This window comes from Mesoplodon mirus, assembly GCF_964341445.2.
Source record: "Mesoplodon mirus genome assembly, chromosome: 5".
Lineage (NCBI taxonomy): Eukaryota > Metazoa > Chordata > Mammalia > Artiodactyla > Ziphiidae > Mesoplodon > Mesoplodon mirus.
The window spans coordinates 166,424,804-166,446,778 of NC_138980.1; the positions used below are offsets into that span (position 1 = coordinate 166,424,804).

Consider the following 21,975-nt stretch of genomic DNA (forward strand, 5'->3'; position numbering starts at 1 on the left):
TTCCAGCTTTGTTCTTTCTCAAGATTTATTTTGCTATTAGTGGTCTTTTGTGGTTCCATACAAATTTTAGGATTATTTGTTCCAGTTCTGTGAAAAATGCTATTTGTATTTTAATAAGATTACATTAAATCTGTAGATTGCCTTGGGTAGAATATTTAACAATATTAATTCTTCTAATCCATGAGCATGGTATATCTTTCCATTTGTTTGTAAGTTTTCAATTTCTTTTATCAATGTCTTTTAGTTTTCAGAGTACAGGTTTTCACCTCCTTGGTTATACTTATTTCCAGGTATTTTATTTGATTGAATTGTACAGAGGATTGTTTTCTTTTTCTTTTTCTTTTTTTTTTTTTTGTGGTATGTGGGCCTCTCCCTGTTGTGGCCTCTCCCATTGTGGAGCACAGGCTCCGGGTATGCAGGCTCAGTGGCCATGGTTCAAGGGCCCAGCCGCTCTGCAGCATGTGGGATCTTCCCAGACTGGTGCATGAACCCGTGTCCCCTGCGTCGGCAGGCGGACTCTCAACCACTGCACCACCAGTGAAGCCCCGAGAGGATTGTTTGTTTAAATTTTTCTTTCAACAGTTATTGTTAGTGTGTAGAAATGCAACAAATTTCTGTAAATTAATTTGGGATCCTACATCTTTACTGAATTAATTTATTAGTTCTAATAGTTTTTTGGGGTTTTTTTGTGTTTTTTTTTTTTGGTGGAGTCTTCAGGATTTTCTATGTATAAGATTATGTCATCTGAAAAGAATAACAGTTTTATGTCTTCCTTTCTAATTTGGGTTTCTTTTACTTATTTTTCTTGTCAGATTGCTGTGGCTAGGACTTCCAATACTATGTTGAATAAAAGTAGTGAGAGTGGGCATCCTTGTCTTGTATCTGATGTTAGAGGAAATGCTTTCACCTTTTTACCATTGACTATGATGTTGGCTGTGGGTTTGTCATATATAGCTTTTGTTATGTTGAGATATGCTTCCTTTATACCCACTTTGTTAATAGTTTTTTATCATAAATGAATGTTGTATTTTGTCTAAAGCTTTTTCTGCATGTATTGAGATGATCATATGATTTTTATCCTATGATAATGTGATGCATCACATTGGATAATATGATGCATCACATTGCTTGATTTGTGGATTTAGAACCATACTTGCATTCCTGGTATAAATTCCACTCGGTCATGATGTATGAACCTTTTAATGTATTGTTTAATTTGGCTTGCCAGTGTTTTGTTGAGGACTTTTGCATCTATGTTAATCAGGGATATAGTCCTGTAAATTGATGCTGGCCTCACAGAATTAGTTTGGAAGAGTCCCTTCCTCTTTAATTTTTTGGAATAGCTTGAGACAAAAAGGTGTTAACTTTTCTTTAAATGTTTGCTAAAATCCACTTGTGAAGCTGCCTGGTCCTGGACTTTTGTTTATTGGGAGTTTTTTGATTACAGAGTAAACTTCATTACTAGTAATTGGTCTTTTCAGATTTTCTATTTTTTTCTGATTCCGTCTTGGAAGAATGCAGTGCTTCTAGGAATATATTTATTTCTTCTAGGTTGTCCAATTTTTTGGCATATAATTTTTTGTCATAATCTCTTATGATCCATTGTATTTCTGTGGTGTCAGTTGTAACTTCTCCCATTTCATTTTTGTTTTTATTCATTTTAATTTATTTTCTTCTTGATGTGTCTGGCTAGAGGTTTATAAATTTTATTTATCTTTTCAAAGAACTAAATCTTAGTTTCATTGATCTTTTCGTTTTCTTTCTTTTTTTTTTCTTTTTTTTTTTAGCCTCTATTTCCTTTATTTCTTCTTGGCTCTGTGCTATTTTCTTCCTTCTACTAACTTTAAGTTTTGCTTATTCTTCTTTTTTTCTCAACCCTTTAGGTGTAAAGTTAGATTGGTTATTTGAGATTTTTCTTGTTTTCTGAGGTACGCCTATATCATTATAATCTTCCCACTTAGAACTGCTTCTGCTGTTTCACATAGGTTTTGGAATTCTGTGTTTCCATTTTCAAATTCTGTGGTTGTAATTTCCCTACTGTTTGCCAGTTATCATCCTGGGGGTGTGGGTCTGGAGTATAACCCATCTCCTCCTCTTCTACCCATCTTGTCGTGGTCCCTTCTTTATATCTTTAGTTTCAGAAAATCTTTTCTGTAAGACTTTAGGTTGTTCTCATAGATAGTTGCTCTGTAAGTAGTTGTACTTTTGGTGTGCCCAAACGATGACATGAGTTTAAGTCCTTTCTACTCTGCCATCTTGTTTCTCCTCTCTATTTTCTAAAGTTGAAATGTAATATTTCAAGTAATCATCTCCTTAAGTGGTCTCAAGTATATGCTTTCAAGTTCTTAAAAATATTTAACATTCTTATCAATTTGAAATAATTTCTACTTAGGCCTAATTATCTCCAACTTAGTTATTTGTTACATATAAATATGTTTTATGTGCATCTGAACATTGACTTCTTATGTATTGTTTTTCAGTAACTTTAGATTAGTTATTACTATAAGCATAAAATAAAATGTATTTCAAAAGAGAATTTGTAATGGATTATTCCATCTTCTTTTTATTTTCTATTCTTATGGCTGAATGTTATCACAGTACTGTATAATTTATTCATTCATTTAATGTATTTATTCAGGTCCTATAGTATTTATTTCTGATTAAACTGTAACATATTAATTTGTATTTTGTTGAGTAAATATATATCTTTTGGTGTTTTCATCAATACTTGGAAATTTTCTCAAAGAAAAAGGAAGGGAAATATATATCCTTTGTCCTTAGATATTAATGAATGTGCACACATGCACACACACACATGCAGTGCAAGTTTTAATAATCAAAGTATAATTTTTTGAGTAGCATTAGTTACTTAGAGGATGCCCACTTAGCCTATAATTAAGTAACAGATACTTTTACCTTTGGAATTAACAGGGCACATTATCTGTAAGAAGCTAGAGAATTTGATCACTATAATTCTACCTTAGTTCACTACATGCAGTTTCTCCTTTTCTATGGGAACATGCTTATTTTTGTTAAGCCTAGCATGCATATTTGATAACTATGTAAGTATATATTCTTATTGACTCTGTGAATAATTTCTTATCACCTGTCTTCAATCTTAATGTGTGTTGTAGAGGTAGTGCCATTAAGATGTTTCATATGAGTCAAAAGTAGGATGCCCAGAAAATGATGGCAGTGTAATTACATAGTACATCATAAGTGATCCAACTTGGGCACAGGTGAAGAATTACTTCAGTTTTGAATTAATCTTAATGACCCTAGCTTTATGCTGTTGAGTTTCTAGAAATGATAAAATGTCAAGTCATTGGAAATAAAATGACAGAACCTAAACAATCTGACAAGACTGATGCATAGTTTCTCTGACTTGTTCCATGTTCTGTAGACTTTATTGTCAACTACAATGTTTTACTGAGAAATGCTTGTCTTAATGAATGTGTCTTCCACCTTACTACAATGTATATCTGTTATGCAAAGAACAGAAAATTCAGTGCTTTCTATGTGCTTGTTTTATGTACACTAAAACCTCAATGTAGAAAACAGATGTAAGTGGAAAACACTGTTTTACTTCTATTATATCTTAATTTTAGTAGGGCATGTTAGTGGAATGTTATTAAGTCCATCTTTTTAGGACAAGACTAATATTTCAATTTAATGACAAGTTTTCCAATGCTGTTAGATAATTATGAATTTTGCAAACAAACTACATGCTGACAACTTTTTCTAAAACTGTTATTCAACTTATATTGATAGAGGGTTGCAAAGTATGACTGTCTTCACATTTATTGTTATTAGCCTCATAAAATGTTCTTTTATAAAACATAAAAGTCATATCTCAGCCTATAGTCTTGAAAAGGCATATAGTCTTTCATCAATACTCTGTATTATCTGAGGTCCTTTAGCTAGCCTCTCAGAGTTTAAATTTTTTTCTGACATTGAAAGGTCTCAATTCTGGCTAAACTTTTCACCTTCACTAACCATAAGCCTAAGTGATGACACCAGACTAGGTTATTTCCCTTGATTTTTTGATTCTATTATTTTTACTTTTAAATGTTTAAATGAAAAGCAAACTCATATACCTAACATGGAACCTAAAGTTGCTCCCCCTGAATAGCTTGGATAAATTAAGCAGAAATTTTCCAAGCTTTTACGTTAGATGCCCATATTTTCCTAAAGATTCCATCCAACCCTCCCCTTTCCCCAGTGATGCAACACCATCACCATCATGCACTGCTTGGCTATGTTTGTAACTTGAAATCAACTACACTTGACAGCTCCCTATCTCTCTCAAAACTCTGCCAGCTATGTCTTCAGTAAGTTTTAGTCATGTTTCCTAACTAAATATCCTGTTAGAGGAGCATTTATTTTCCAACATAGACCTCCACTGCTCTATTTGGAAAAATTCAAGAACTTTCCTAACACTTACTGATGTACTGTTAGTTTAGACCATGACAGATCACACTATAGATTCAAGGCTTTGGGTGTTTCTTCATTTCAATATCACAATCACACAATGAGACACAAAAGTTGTAGACACATCTCTGATAAATCATAGGTGCTAAGAAAGGAAGAAAAAAGGAAATAAAAAATACTTCACATGTTCTATGACTTGTCCTCTTTCTTTAGAATTTGTCACTGAGAAACTTAGTACAACTTTATATAACTGTGTCACATGCTTTCTTGACACATTAAACAGGAATTCAGGCATCCTTCTGTTTGCTAATATCTCAGGAGTGCTTCAGAAGGATCAGGGTTTAATATGGCTATTGTGAAACACATGCTTTCTAGAAACTAGGTTACAAAAGCCACATTATGTACTGCTTACTAATCATGGCTATTTGAACTCAGACAAATTCCCCTTGGATATCTGTCTTTACCCTTTTTGGAGTCAATGGGTATACAATGTAACCCATAATTTTATTATTTTTCTTTGTTCATGTTGTCTCAATTTCAAACGCTGCTTAAAGTTCACAAACATTGGACAACTCTATCGGATAGCCACTCTCTTAAGTGTTTAGGGAATAAAGCCTAATGAAGCATAATTATAGTCTACGAAAAGTTGCTAGTTTGACAGATAAATATGAATTCTTCGACCAAAATTATTTTATAATGTCTACATAACACTCCATTGTTGCCACTTGAAGTATTTTTATTTGGTATCTATTTATTTATTTAACATTTACATTTTCTCTTTTGGAGAGATTTCTCATATCTTGTTCAGAGGCAGCTATACTGTTAATTAACTATTAAGTTAACTAATTAAGCAAGTATTTTATACCACTGTAAAATGTATTTTCTGTCTATTACATGGAAAAAAAACAATTTTCGGTAAATACTTAGCTCTCTCTAGACTAAATATATTATATGTCCCGTTGAGGTAATGTCCATTGGATGGATATAAATAAGGCTGATTTTAACATTATAGGAGCAAAAGGTAGATATCCTTTTTGGAGGCGGGGGGTAGAAAGTCAGATGGCAAGATATAAGTGCTTCCTGGGCTAATGAAATTGGAAAATTTTGTAACTGGTTGTGAAACAACAATAGATCTCTAAAAATAACTGGGAATAAAGAATAGACTATTTGGCAGAATTTCCATAAAATGTGAATGATTATTTTTTCTCATATCTCAAAGGAAACAACTGTAATACTGTAATGTAGCTTGTTGAATGAACTTCAGCATCCAAGAAACATATTAAAACCTTCTTAATTTAATTGCTATAAATGTAACTAGAATTTCAAATCAAATTAATTACCTTGGTTGCTTCACTCACGGGAAAGTAGGATCCAAAATCTACTAAAAGAAGCTTAAATTGGTGTCAATATTAATTTCAACTTTATAGTTTTGTGTTTAGTTTTGCTTTAGTATTTTCATTTCCTCCTATTTTCTTTCATTCCATTTTTTGATTTAAACAGACTGCTGTTTAACCTATTAATATTTATATTGGTGAGATATCAGTAAAATAGCCCATATTTTTTTCTTCATGTTATACCTTACAGAATTTTGTAAACTCTTTTAAACAATGTATATATTTTCAATTTTGTGGGATGCCATAATTTTTCTTGATTCTATTATATTTTATATAGATAGAGATTTTTATAGGTTTTTCTGACTCAGTATCAAATTTATAGTAATGTTGTTGCTCCACCTGGTGGTACACAATAAGCATTTTACTTGTCTTTTTTCCTTAACTTTAAAAAATTGGGAGATAGAACTTTATATCCTGACTTTAAAAGTGTGTAAATGTACCTGGAAGGGAATCTACTAAAAATGTACTAAGTGTAAGTTGAATATTAGTCTGTAGTATACTATACTTAAACCCATTATAGATTAAATATATGTACATATATTTAATACATAGATATAAATATATATATATATATATATACACTTATCATTTTACAAGTAATTTTTAGTTTAATGATTTATACTTATTGAGGAAATAGTTCATCTATTATAATATTCATTTACATATATGTTTTATATTTTTGTATGTTAGGACACATAGCCTTATTTTTCTATAAGTATCTAAATATCTGTCTTCTATCTATGTATCCATCTATCATCTATCTATGTATCTTTTTAATCGTGTCTTGTATCCTGGATTCTTTTGCATTAGTATCAGTTTATTTCATGAGTATTCCCACCTTCACATTTCATACTGGTTACACTTAGATGATGTTAGTATGTAAAATATTTCTTCACAGTAATTTTAATTTAACACTTTCTACTGTTTATAATGACCAATTGAAATTCTACAACAGAATCTATTGAAGTGAAAAGTGAAATTATTACTCTTAATTGCAATCTTTAACTGGACAGCAAATTGCCTTTCAATTTTGCACTATTATGTTTTAGAGTTGATTTATTTTCTGTAGACTATATTTTCAAGGCTGGTAATCTTATTATGTACTTTACTAACTCTACTGTATACAAAAATTATATATATCTTATCAGGCATTTTCCATCTGAAAGTTCCTGAGTCTTCCCCTATTGGCTCAGCTATTGGAAGAATAAGAGCTGTGGATCCTGATTTTGGACAAAATGCGGAAATTGAATACAGTATTGTTCCAGGAGATGGGGGAAATTTGTTTGACATCGTCACAGATGAGAATACACAAGAAGGAGTCCTCAAATTGAAAAAGGTACATAGACACCATTTTCAAAGTAGATTACCCAATAAAAATTAATGAACAGAAAAACTAAAACTTGAAAATGACAGAAATTTTAATTTTCCTTCAATGACCAATATTTTAAATTAAAAAAAGACCAGGTGACTATGAAGTATTCACTCCCAGAGACATTTTTATTCTGTGATTCACCAGTTATATATTTTATGTTGAAAAAATTAAGCCTATTAATTTGCTTAAATCCTTAAAAAATTCTTACCAGAGGCTAATTTTAATTTAAGTTTTTAATGTTATCAACTCAGACGGAAAGGTTAATTTAAAAATAAGATCTAGAAATAAACTCTATGCACACCAGGCTTGGTCTTGACCCTTTTATTACTTTTCTGAGAATATAAACATCTAATTCACACATTGTTTTTGAGCCTGGACCTCAGACTGGAGGAATTCTGATATGGGCGAGCGCTGCTACTGGCAAGTGGACGAAATGAGAATGGGTAGCGCTGAGTTTGAGGGGCTATGGCAAGGGAAGTGAACAGAAAAATTAATGAGAAGGAGGGAGAGTACAAAAAGGTGGAATGTGGTGGGAAGCCCTCGAGTAATGGAGAGCAAAACTCAAAATATTGGAAATGAATCCTTATCTCAGTGTATGTAGTTTGGTTTTTGTCAGGTATGGACATGAAGAAGGAGAATGCAAATGTGAAAGAGAAAAATCATGACTGTATTTGGGGTGTGTAGATTATTTTGATAACAATGAGGTAAACTATAGGAATTTCCAATAATACAGCTCAGGCAAAAAAGTGAACTTCATTTAAATTAGCACAGTTTTCCCCTCTCCCTATTATAGCAAAGTGCACTCTATTTATGCCAAAAGTTGATATACCATACACATTTAATTTTGATACTTGTGATTATTCTAACCTGCAAGAAGTGTTTTTACATTCAGTCCATTAATCATGCTGCTGTTTCCATATTTGTTCAGGAACTCTGAATTTTATCAAAGAAACAACATATGTGGTAATAAAAATAATAAAATAAATAAAAATAATCCTGAAAAGAAACAGTTTTCATATAGATGATATATCATATCTTAATTCCTACTATTGCAGTAAAATTGTGCTTTGTCTAGAAATTAATTTAATCACATGGTCCCATTCAGCAAAATTTTTCATTTATGCTAAATTTTCAGAGTATACCTAGAAAAAAAAATTGTGTTACATTCTTAGTCCATTATTATTTTGTTGTCGTTTTGTTTGTTTTTCTTTTTTCTATTCAGTAACAAACCCCTTAAAATCTTGTCACATTTTTTAAAAAATGATCTCATTATATAACAGGCTTAAAAGGTATAAAGATATTAATTCATATTAAACAAATATAAATTCTCTTAGTAATATGAGAAATAGTAGAAAATATTTTATATCAATGATTCATAAAATTTAAGTTTGAAATTAAATATATTTACAAAGTAAAATTGAGGTACAAAAGAGTTACATTGTGTATATTATATATATTTATATTAATTTATATTTACAGAGATACAATGAATGTATTTTATATTTACACATAGGATTTTATATTTTGTATTGATTTACACTTATTTACCATCTATGCCAATAAATAATCAATGTCTAAGTGTCAAGCTGGGAAAATATATGACATTCTTTTTTACTTTTTAATACAATTGAAAAGGGAGTAGTGTGCTAACTATAGACCTTTATATTACTATGTCAAAGTGGATTAAACATTGAAAGTAATGACTTAGTTATATAAATCAACTTTTCGTAAATACGTATTATGCATAATCAGTAAAGCCAGAAGAATATATCTTCTGCCTTTTTAGTGTATGGAGATGTCATAAAGAGTGAAAGAGTCTTATTTATTTTGTATTCATGTTGTTATTTTTTGAAAATTTTCTAGTTTTTAACTAGATCAAAAGTGAGATTTGTGAAATTATAACATACCTTTATTAAAATGTATTTACATAATGTATAAAATAGTCTGGAAAGTATATCTCAAAGTAAATATATATATATATATATATATATATATATATATATATATATATATATATACACACACACACACGTATGTTTATAAATACATATATTTTGCCTCCTGCAGTGGATACATAACCGTTGCCCGTTTTGCTAGCATAAAATTTGTTATCTAAATAAAGCTCAGGGTCCATAAGTAAAATTCACTCCTTCATTCACCGAACATTGATGCGACAGCCACTAAATCCTAACCCATTCTGGACTCTGGGGGGCAGTGAAGGAAACAGACACACTCACTCTGCTAAAGCAGCTACTGTTCAACTGGGGAAGTTAGACAATAAGTAAATTTAAAAGCACTGTCAGTGTTAAATTTAAGTTTGAAAAACACAAAGCAGGGTAAAAATAAGCAATTTAGAAGGTGGTGGCTATCCTACAGTGAGGTAGTCAGAAAATACTTTTGTGTAAGGATGAAATTTCAGCAGAGACCTGAAGGAATCGAAAGATGAGCCATATGGTATCTGAGTGATGTGTGTTCCAGAAAGATTGAGCAGCAATTGCAAAATCCCTGAAATGGGAGTGTACCAGGCAAGGAGGCCAGTGGGACTGAGTACAGTGAATGGAGAGGCCGTGGCTGGAGATGAGGTCAAATATGCTGACGAATGTCCCATCATGGAGATCCTTGCAGGCCAGGCAAAGGACTTGAATTAAATCATGATACCAGAAGACCGTGGCAAGCTTCTATCTAAATTACCATTACCCTTGGTAAAGCCAGGATACGCTGACTTTTCTGAGGCGAATAATGACTAGGGAGTAAGGACATAAACAGACCAGTTAAGAGACTATAGAATTAATCCAGGAAACCAATGATGGAGATATGGTCCCTGATCTTTATAGCAATGAAAATTGTGAGAAATGGTGAGATTCTGGCTAGATTTTAAAGGAACAGCCCAAGCATATTTTTATAAATATTCTTAACGTCGGGTAAGTTACAGCAAACATTTGAATAGATTTGTTTTTAGCATTCTAATTTGTTTTACTCTCTAAATAAGGAGACACCAGAGGCAATCCATACCAGCTAACCTCTTATTCTGTTAGAAAAGAAAATTGCAACCTACAGACTACATTTATAAATCTTTAAAAATATAACTCAGGGGAACATTTTTGTAACAAAATTTTGAAATTATCTATTTATCTATCTACCTATCTACATATCTGGTGTATGTATTATTTTGAGTAAGTGTGTGTGTGTGTGTGTGCGTGCGTGCTCACATACAAATATAGATATATGACTTGAATAAATATGGCAGCATGTTTTTCTAAAAATAAAACAATGAGGAAATATTCTGTTCAATAAAGCCCATGAAAAACTCAAAATTAATTGAAATAGTGTAGATTCTGTATTTTTATTGAGGTATAATTGACACACAAAATTATATTAGTTTCAGGTGCAACATAATAATTCAAAATTTTATATATTTCAAAAGATCACCACAGTAAGTCTAGTTAACGTCCATCACCACACATAGTTACAATTTTTTTCTTGTGATGAGAATTTCTAAGATTTACTCTTTTTGCAACATTCAGATATGTAATACAGTATTATTAACTTGTAGTCCCCATATAGTATCTTACATCCCCATGACTTATTTACTTTATAACTGTAAGTTTGTACCTGTTGACACTCTTCACTCATTTCACCCCCCACCCAAACCCCACTTCTGGCAACCACCAATCTATTCTCTGTAATCTATGAACCTGTTTTTTCTTTTCTTTTTTTATTTATGTTTTTGTCTTTTGTTTTAGATTTCATATATAAATGAAATCATATGATATTTGTCTTTCCCTGTCTGACTTATTTCACTTAGCATAATGCCTTCAAGGTCAATCTATGTTGTCATAAGTGGCAAGATTTTATTCTGTATCTCTATATCTCTAGGTTCCACATCCAATGATTCAATCAACTGTGGATGGAAAATATTGGGGGAAAAAATTTCAGAAAGTTCCAAAAGGCAAAACGTGAAGTTGCTGCACACTGGCAACTATTTACATAGCACTTACTTGTATTAAGTGTTACAAGTAATCTAGAAAATATTTAAAATATATAGAAGGCTGTGCATAGGTTATATGCAAATACCACTTCATTTTATATAAGGAATTTGAGCATGCTTGGATTTTGATATCTGCAGGGGTCCTGGAGCCAATCTCCCATGGATACCAAAGGATGACTGTATATACCACATTTTCTTTATCCATTCATCTCTCAACGGATATTTGGGTTGCTTCCGTATCTTGGCTATTGTAAATAATGCTGCAACGAGCATGGGGTTGCATATGTCTTTTTAAGTTAGTGTTTGTTGTTGTTGTTGTTTGTTTTCTTTGGGTAAATACCCAGAAATGAAATTGCTGGATCACACAGCAGTTATATTTTTAACTTTCTGAGGAAACTCCATACTGTTTTTCATAATAGCTACACCAGTTTATACTTCCGCCAACAGTGCACAAAGATTCCTTTTTCCTCACATCCTCTCCAACACTCATTTTTTGTCTTTTTGATAATAGCCAATGTAGCATATATGAGGTGATGTCTCATTGTGGTTTTGATTAACATTTCGCTGATGATTAGTGATGTTGAGCATCTTTTCATGTACCTGTTGGCCTACAGTTCTTTAGATTTTTTTGAGCGAACACTGTATTATAGGGCTATTTAAGCATATGTTCAGAGAGTTCTCAGAAGACTTTATCTTGAACTTATTTAGAGTCCCAGAAGAATTAGATGTAAAATCATAAATATGTATGTAAATATCAACAGCAGTATTTCGGTACCATAATGATCTTAAAATTACTCTTTGGAAGCTTCTCCCTGCAATATCTCAGCATAGAATTGCAATGAAAAGTTTTGATGTAAAACCTAATTCATACAGAAATTATGTTTTTAAGTATATTACATGCATCTAGAAAGTCTAAAAAATATATACTCTACATTTGAATATGTATCTGTTTTTGAATATAATGATATTCTTTGTTTTAAGAGCGTTTTTCTTTTTTAAGCTCACTTAAAACATAAATGAAAATGCTTAATATTCTCTGAAGCACATATTCTCATTATAGTTTAATTTCCAAAATTTTTATTTACTTTCCCTTCACCATTTCCCCTCCTCTCTTCTTTCTGCATGGAGGGAGGGTGTACATGTATAAAAATCATGGTCATGTTTGTATGAGCTGAGAAGAATGAAAAAAAGGCACTTTTATTTTATTTCTTTTAAACCTCAATTTGGATTCAGTTTATGAGCACTGTGACAGAATGCCATTTCACTGTGTCACTTTGAATTTAGAATAACATTATGCAACTTTATATATCTCTACAAGGCATAAGATTTTTTTTTTAAAAAAAGAAACAATTCTTACTTTATAATTGTGACCTATTGCACTGAGGAAAGAATGAACAAATAAAAAGTGCCCTATATGTTGTTAAGTATTATAGCAATAGAAACAATAACAAAATCAGGGTAGTATAACTTAAAAAATTTTTGTCACATCTAAAAAATAGGTGATAGGTTACATTTAAATTAAGAGAATAAAGTATTTTAAATTCAGCAATATCATTCTTATGTGAAAAGCTAAATGAAATACATTTTTAGTCAATAGTTTTTATTTCCTACTGGATAAGTGAGAATAAATATATACTTATTGGATATAAATATAAAGTTACATGAGTTAAAAACATTCAAGAACGGAAAATACATGTTTATTTATAGGCACACTGTGGTTTTCTTGTTACTGATTAAGAAATTTAGGCAATTAAATAGTGGGATGAATACTTAAATTGTACAAATGAACAATTTTAATGTCTTGAATAATTTTTAAGCCAGTTCTGTGCTATTTCTACAAAATATCTATCTGGACTAACAAGTAATGATAACATCTATTTAAAATAAAGAATGGTAAAGTGATTTCCTATTTATTTTAAAATAAGTAAGACTTTTTTGGAATTAAAAAAATCCTTAATATTTTGCTGTTTCTTGGTAATATAATTTCATTTCAAATAACCATAACTGTGATCACAGTGAATCCAAGGTGAATTATTTTCTTTTTCCTTAAAAACAGAAGCAATAAAATATTTTATTCTTCACCAGAATTTTAAATAAATAGGCCTCATTGGACAGTTTTATTTATGTCCCATTAGTCACTGAAACTCACTTTCTTTTTGACATCTCAAATGGCAAGGGAGTGAATTCACATGAAATGATATGGTAGCATAGCACCATCATGTGGTTAATTTTTGAATAACTCTTAAAAAATAAAAATAAAATTAGGAATACCTTGTTTTATATAACCAAGTATACACCTCAATTTATTGTTTAAAATATTCCTGTTTTAGTTATACAAACATGAAAATTTCAAAGAAAAATACGTGGTGTTTGTTTCTGTAAATATTATGCTCCTGGTTTTGTAAATATTTATCTTCATCTTCTTTTTAAACATCTCACTTCCCTAGTCTCATCAACTGTCAACTAGCCCCCAAGTTGGCATAACCAATGAACAATGTTTACTGCCTTGCAGACATTTCTAACTTGTGTGTGTTAGTCTTTTCACACTCAAAATGTCCAAAGCTGAATTTCTTGTCTTCTCCTAACCAAAGCGTGCCTGCTCACATTTTCTTCTTCCTGGTTAAGACCCTACTTCCTCTCCAGTTCCTTAAAGCAGAAATCTAGGCTTATTCTTATGCTGCTTCCATTACCATGAACTCCCCTTTCCGAATAGGACGGAAAGCCTGATCACTGATTCCTTCTGAACTTGGATTAAAATTTCCCTCTTTCTCCTCTTCATGGGTTGACTTACAACCATCACTGTTACTCTTTTCCACCACTGTAATGGCTATTTTCTGAGCCACACACCTTATGTTCATCCATTTACTTTAAGAGTGAATGGTTGAAACCTAAATCTATTTATTTTACTTTCACTCCTAATCTGTTTCTGACGCCTATCACTAGTAAGATAAAGAGCAAATAGTATATTTTCTATTATCATCTTCTTCATACACAGACACACAGACACACACACACACACCCATACGCGCACACACATTCACCTACTACATTCCAACCACCCCAAACTCATTGCAATTTCTACGGAAGATGCTGTGCTATTCTTCCTTCTGCATAGAAGTCACTGCCCTACATGAGCATTTCTATTAATTGTTTTTCCTGTTCTTTAACATGGCTGTCACTCACGTCCCTCACCAAAGAATTCCTTAATCCCTCAGGGAAAGTTGATCCCTCCTTACTTTCTTCCCCAAATGTTACTATTTCTGTCCAAGAACCTATGAGACTTAAAGGTGCTCAAATTCTAAATGCATCTGCTTCTTTCTACTATAGTTTAAGCCCCTAAAGACACTTTGTCATATCTATATCTGTGTCGCCATGATAAAGGAAATGCTTAAAATATACAGTGGTTAAATTTCTTAAAAAAAAAATCTCATGTTGGTTTATTGTTTTAATTTCAGATGAAATACTTTTCTTAGTATTCACATACCATGCAGAGTTCAACATGTTTTTAAAGTATTTAGAAAAATATTGCTTTACTGATTATATAAATGAGAAATATGAAGCTCATTGGAGAAAAGTAAATTTTTCAAGACTACACAACTTGCAGTAAATTATAGAACATATTTGAAAAGCATATACTTTCGACTATTGTGAAGAACAATATATATATTAGAGGTAAAATGTGAGAGTGGACATCCAAGAAGTTACAAAGAATTCCCCCTCCCCCGATGGTCATGACTTACACTGCATGTGCCTATAAAACATATATCTTGCTTAGGCATTTGTAACAGTTGATGAAATCTTTTCTTTCTTAGGGAAAATATCACCACAAGCCCTCAAATAAAAGCACTAGATGTTCTTCCAATTCTTTTTTATTTTGTTTTATCTTAGTTACTGAATTTGTTCCAAAAATTATTGTCAGTGAAATATGGCTTAGAAACGATGCCATGATTCTTAAGTTAATTCATTAAAATTATCAAAAATTTGAAGTTCTGCACAAAAACCTGGAGTTGATAACTTGCCCACAGAAAAATTAAATTCATTTCTAGTAAATAGTTCTGTAAAAAAAATTTTAGAGATAAGGTATATTAATTATATGTTTCCTTCATTTTAATATTTTTATTTGCCAGACACATTTTGTCTGGTAATTCTATTGTTCTTTTAAGCTTTTAAAATTTTAGAACTGAAATATTGTTAAAATTTGTCAAAACTAAAATCTACGTTTTAAAAATGGCTACATTTCACTGTTTCACCTTTATGATAGGGACATTCTCATCTGATAATGTGACAACTTTTATCCATCAAATAACTGCTTGATATTTTGTGTATGTTTGAAATTGAGTTGAGTTTCTTCCTCAGTGATGACGGGATATACCAGACACTCCCATAGCTTCCTCTCACATAAACACGCACGCTTTTTTCCCCATCTACCCCTGACACACACAATACACATCTGTCTTCCAAGTTTTGGATTTTTCCATAGCACTTATTACCACTTGGGATGCTACCATTTGCTTATTTATCTTATGTCCCATTACACTATTTTCCTCATAAATCTTACCACTAACTGAAAAGTATTATTTACTTATTATTCGTTCTGGCTCTGCCACTCTCTAAAAAAAAAAAAAAAAAAATGGACTTCATTTAACTCATGAATCAAGATATCCTCAATTCCTACTGTGACAAAATAAAATCTAATCAAATATTTGATTCAATTTATGCAGAATTAAATTAACTTGAATAAATCAATTAAAGAAGTAGGTACAGACATCATCTATGGATTATTTAATATGAGACTTGAGTAGTGGTAGAGTTTTTTTTGTTTGTTTGTTTGTTTTTTTTTTTTTTTTTTGCGGTACGCGGGCCTCTCACCGCTGTGGCCCCTCCCATTGTGAAACACAGGTTCTGGATGCGCAGGCCCAGTGGCCATGGCTCATGGGCCCAGCTGCTCCACGGCATGTAGGATCCTGCTGGACCTGGGCACGAACCTGTGTCCCCTGCATCTGCAGGCGGACTCTCAAACACTGCACCACCAGGGAAGCCCAGTGGTAGAGTTTTAGACTAATTTATTAGCTAATAGGAAAGTCTAGCAAGGAATAAATGAATTGACTACTATATTGTTAAAAAAAAATAAGTTTGAGGAATTTGATTTTCCTTTAAAATGATGCTTGATCTGAAAGTCTTATCTTTATAGTTTAGCCTCATATCATAAACCTCCCTTACAAAAGCTTGTTCCTAGTGTCTTTTTATCTTTGTTCAGCCTGGTATAAATCTGCTTTCTTGTTGCTTGTCTTGAAAAACATCTTCTCTTTCAGATACATTTACAGCCTTCAGTTATTTGGGTTCATTGACAATTTTCCTTTCCATTGACTGTTAAGACCTATGATATGACTGAGAGAGTAGAGTCATTCCTAAAGCATACATTTTGTTAAGAGTGAGGACTCTACTGTGATGGTGAAAATGGTACATGTTCATCATAAAAAATGAACCAGTAGAGAAGAGCAGAAAGTAAAGAGTGATGAAAGCACAAGCAGTTGTGGGTCAGAGCATAGTATAAGTGAGTCTTCTGCTCACGGTCTTCCAGTCTGGGCTGAAATCAAGGTGTAGGCCACTGCTGTGACTGATCTGAGGCACAGAATTTTTTTTCCAAGATTACTTGTTTTGGCAGAACTCATTTCTTTATGGCTTTATGACTGCGGGCCCTACTTTTTTGCTGGCTGTTGGTCAAGATCCAGTCTCAGCTCCCAGAGGCACCCCAGGCACTTGTCTGGTGGGCTCCTCCATCACAAATTTACTTCTTCAAGGCCAGGAGGAGACTATCTGTAGCACGTCCTTCTACTAAGGCTCACGTGATTACATCAGACCCTTCAAGCAAAATCTCCCTTGTAATTAACTGAATGTTAAGCGATTAAAGACCCTGATTATATTTCAATCATTTATTTTTCCACAAAGCTTAACAAATTCATGGGGTGATATCCCATTCAGTTCAGAGGCCCGTCACACACTCAAGGGCAGAAAATTATACAAAAGATTATAGAAGAGATTATCTTGTCCTTGGGGGTGAGAATCTTGGGGACACCTTGGGAATTCTGTCTACCAAAGCTGCTTTCCAAATTCCTCAAAATATAACTCTAGCTATCCATTTTCACTCAACCTTATCTGGAAATGTGATGAAGCCTAGAAGAGCCCAGGGAATTATTCTTTTGTATTTTATGCCAAAAATTGCTCATCCCTCTTTGAAATGAAAAAAATACTTTGGTACTTTAATATTTTATGTAGTTTTTCATGACCTGGACCTCAGCAAAGTAAAAGCAGAGAAAGTGGCTAAAAACAAAGAATCAAAAAGATTATATCTTGTCCAATTGAACAATTAAATATATCCTACTCCATTTCTTTTTTTAATTCATTCATTTATTTTTGTTTATTTGGTTGTTCCAGGTCTTAGTTGTGGCTCGCCAGCCCCTTAGTTGCAGCAGGTGGGCTCCTTAGATGCAGCATGTGAACTCTTAGAGGCAGCATGCATGTGGTCTAGTTCCCTGATCAGGGATTGAACCTGGACCCTCTGCTTTGCGAGCATGGAGTCTTAATCACTGCACCACCAGGGAAGTCCCTCCATTTCTTCACATTTTAGGCTTCTTACCGTACAACTCCCTACGATATGAATTGTTTTCTGAAAATTCTGGTTTCAATAACCTTTTTTTATCAAAACATCCTGAGAAGAAAGGAACTACTCAACTAAATTCTACTTAATCAATCATTTTCTTACTTTTCTAGAAAGGTTCATAAAATTGAATGCACCCCAGGCAGTACCACAAAATTTTCTATTTATTGTGCGAGAGCTAAATTAGTTCCACTTCATAATAATGGATTTCTGTTATGGAATATGATTCATTTCCTAACAATAATAAAAAATCCTGTTTTTTTCTATACTTATTTCAAATAATAAGATTTTTGTGGACTGCAAAGTTAGATGAATTTCATTCATCGGCACCATTCCACACCACCCCCTCCACAAAGAGTGGAGGGTAGTCTGTCAGATGAGTCAGATAAAGTCAACTAGAGAGAGAATGGTATTGATTTTTTTTCTTTTCTTTTTTTTTTTTTTTTGCTCTTTCTGAGCTATCCAGTTTTATACAATGGCATTGCCTAATGGCCAGGGTCACAAAGAGGTAAGGCCCTCTAGGATATTATTGTGACATTTCTCCTACAATTTTCTTCAGTTGTTTGATCACTGCAGGAGATAACTTTTCAGTCATAAAAGAATATCTGTATGTACAGAAAGTTTATTTCATCCCACTCTCTATCACCCTGCCTACTAAATATTTGTCTACTGTGGCAGGTCAGGAGTTCTTAAAAGGCATAGATTAGGGCCTCCCTGGTGGCGCGGTGGTTGAGAGTCCACCTGCCAATGCAGGGGACACGGGTTCGTGCCCCGGTCCGGGAGGATACCATATGTCGCGGAGCGGCTGGGCCCGTGAGCCATGGCCGCTGAGCCTGCGTGTCCGGAGCCTGTGCTCCACAACGGGAGAGGCCACAACAGTGAGAGGCTCGTGTACCACAAAATAAATAAATAAATAAATAAAGGCACAGATTATGTCTAATCTCCTAAAACACAATGTAGAAAACGTTTTGGAATTCTCCCTTCATTCCTGGGTTTGAAATGTACTCCAAAGTGGGGTGTCAAGTCAATCAGAGAGCAGTGACATGTTAATTAACTAGGTAAAAAAAAATGAGATCTTGTCTAGAAAGAATTTGCCTAATCCTACAGACAATCAGAAGCATTCCGATGTCTAGGAGAAGTAGAGAGGGAAAGGAAGAACAATTGGTACTAATTTCTACATTTTAAGAGAAGTTAATTCTGGGCCAAAGAAGGGGATAAGTATCAGCCAGAGCAGCTCAAATAGCCTTCTAGGAAAAAGGACCCGAGGTGATAAAGTCAATATCGTCTTACACTAGAAGTTAGGGATAACTATGATCAAAATTATATTGTTTAACATTCATCGAGCATGTAGAGTATACAAAACACGAAGTATATTTCTATATGTTCTTTAACTTAAACTACCTTGTACAGCTTATAAGTTATACATCACTCAGGTATCTCTTATGGCGTCTGATTTCTCTTGAATACATCAAATGATGGGGGACTTACTACTTCTTCAAACAACTCAGTCATTAAACAAGATGGCAAACCTTATTTATCTTTGCCTCTTTCTGTCCTCCTGGAATGTATCCCAGGTCTTACCACCATGTAGGCATCAACACTTTTTGAAATTAATTTAGTTTTGAACGGTTTCATTTGTTAGAGATTTCTTCATTTTTTAGCTTAAAGTTGCCATGTTTAATAATTTAAATTATTGTTAATTCCCCATTGAGAGACTTATAGAATAACCCTAACTGATATTCAATATTTGAAAAGGTTTATCCTTTTTTTGCCTCTGTCTTCTTCACTCCAGGATAAACATTCCCAGTAATTGTAACAGTTTTGCATTTTTGGTTTGAATAATATTTTGTTACCCTATTCTGGCAATTGATTGTCTTTTCTTGAGCCCGATCCTTTAACAAAACACTGTAGTCATACTGTGGGCTGATCAAAACAGTAGCATCATCATTTCTTTTTCCAGATATTATGTTTCTATCTGTTTAATCAACAACCCCAATATCAACCGTGACATATTAGCCAATAACTTTACTTATATTGCTTTAAGACAAGTGAAAAGTCTTAGCAAGAAGAAGACAGAAATTGAAGAAAATCAGTATTGTATGTAAACAGGTATGAGCTGAATAAATAAAAATATAAAAACTAAAAGAAATCACTGAGTCCAAGGCAAAGAAATACATGAATATAAATTGGATGAACTAAACAAAATAAGGGGAACGACTACAGGGAAGATAAAGATAGATCCCCCTGAGTGAAAATTACTGTGAAAGAGACTTAATGTCATGTCCAAGAAGTGTTACTGTTTGCTATAATAAACTTAGTGATTTGTGAGCTTTTAAGGATTTCACAGTGATTTTCTTTCTTTTCTTTTCCCTTCTTCACAGGAAATGCATAAAACAGCAATCTTGTCCTTAAAAGAGAGAAATATACCGGCTTTATTTCCCCCATGTGTACTGAGGCAAAAAAGAGATGTGTTGACACAACAATTAGCACGTAATGGGAGTCATACCAGAGGGAATTAAGTTAGAAAACAGAAACTTCTAAAGGTCCCAGAAAATCACTATGTTAATTAACTATGTTAATGTTAATTTCATGTCTTAGTTTGTCATACGTGATTAGAAGTCACAGCCAGTGACCTTAAAGTTTTCATTTTAATAAAGCACTACAGCAACATCATATTTCTGCAATATAATATTTCCAGTTATTGGGGACATAAAACTAATATTCAGAAAAAGGTAAATATAAGCAGTGTAAAGTGAAAAATCAAGGATCAGTGACTCCAAGGACAAATTACATCCAAATATTCTGTCTCATGTTGTTCTTTAATCCTATATGTTCAAAGCCTTAATTCTTGGTCATATATCCTGATCATGCATTACCGTGCCTACTAATTCTATGTGTAATGTTGACAACACAAAGGACCAAAACTCTGGATATGGTCCTTGGCAGCAAAAATACCTAGACATTCAAAAGTATTCAATAAAAAAGGCTATTATTGTCAAAATAATAAAAATTGTCCAAGAAAAATACACAGTTTGCTACACCAAATTTTTAGCTGGAATCTAAAAGTATCATTTCAATTTTGTTGTATTTTTAATTACTGCTTAATTCCACCAGATGTCAGTACTGGATAAGAGCATCCTTAATAGGTACTTGATCTCCCGCAGTTGTAACCACTCACGTGAAAGGAATAAGCCCTATCTAGCACATATGTGTGTATATGTCATTTAAATGTATGCAGCTGATGACATTTACAAGTTACCTAGACACTTCTACAACTGGCCGACTCTTTTCTTAAAATGTTTAACTTGTACTTCCCTTACCCACTAATTATTAAAGGAAAATGACCATTTGATATTAACTTGCAAATAACTTTGTCTGCCATTGTTGCCACATCCTATATGAATGTATCTCCTCACTTTTGGTTTGTCCTCGCTACAGCCATTGGATTTTGAAACAAAGAAGGCTTATACTTTTAAAGTAGAGGCCTCCAACCTGCACCTTGACCACCGGTTTCACTCTGTGGGCCCTTTTAAGGACACTGCCACAGTGAAGATCAGCGTGCTGGATGTGGGCGAGCCGCCGGTTTTCAGCAAGCCCCTCTACACCATGGAGGTTTACGAAGACACTCCAGTGGGGACCATCATTGGCGCCGTCACTGCCCAAGACCTCGATGTCGGCAGCAGTGCTGTAAGGTAAGAAAAAGAAACATTTTCTTTTCTGTGTCAGAAAGAGAAAGAAAATAAAGCAACACTCTGACCAGGCTTGCATGAATTATTTAGAGAATACAATGCTTGAAAATGGAATCACTTTACAGAGTAAGTATAAGAATAGAAGAAAAAACATAGGATTTGAACGAAAACATCTGATATCAATCCCTGTAACAGGGTTTAGTAGTGACCTGATGTTGGGCTTGTCACTCATGCTGGTCAACCTCAATTTTTTTATCCACAAAAGGGATTTAATAGTAAGCCTAAAAGGATGATTCTCATGAATGACAATATTAAGGTACTTTCACAGTGCCTGAAATATCATATATATATAATACATTTTTCAATTATTCTAAAATATCTGTCTCTTACCCATAGTTAGTGCTTGAAAAAGATGGTTTTACCGTTTTAAATTTGCAGCTCAT

The 21,975-nt window shown here is 33.1% G+C and overlaps 1 protein-coding gene across 2 annotated transcripts in view; it reads left to right on the forward strand.

Moving 5' to 3' along the window:
- CDH12 (cadherin 12) overlaps positions 1 to 21,975 on the forward strand; it is a gene marked incomplete at its 3' end in the record, with an annotated part of 289,043 nt that overhangs the window by 226,802 nt on the left and 40,266 nt on the right. For both annotated transcript variants that reach the window (XM_082623654.1, XM_082623655.1), the window contains 2 exons: positions 6,974 to 7,161; positions 21,282 to 21,535. In XM_082623654.1, coding sequence (XP_082479780.1) covers positions 6,974 to 7,161; positions 21,282 to 21,535 — 442 coding nt within the window. The remainder of the gene's footprint in view (positions 1 to 6,973; positions 7,162 to 21,281; positions 21,536 to 21,975) is intronic.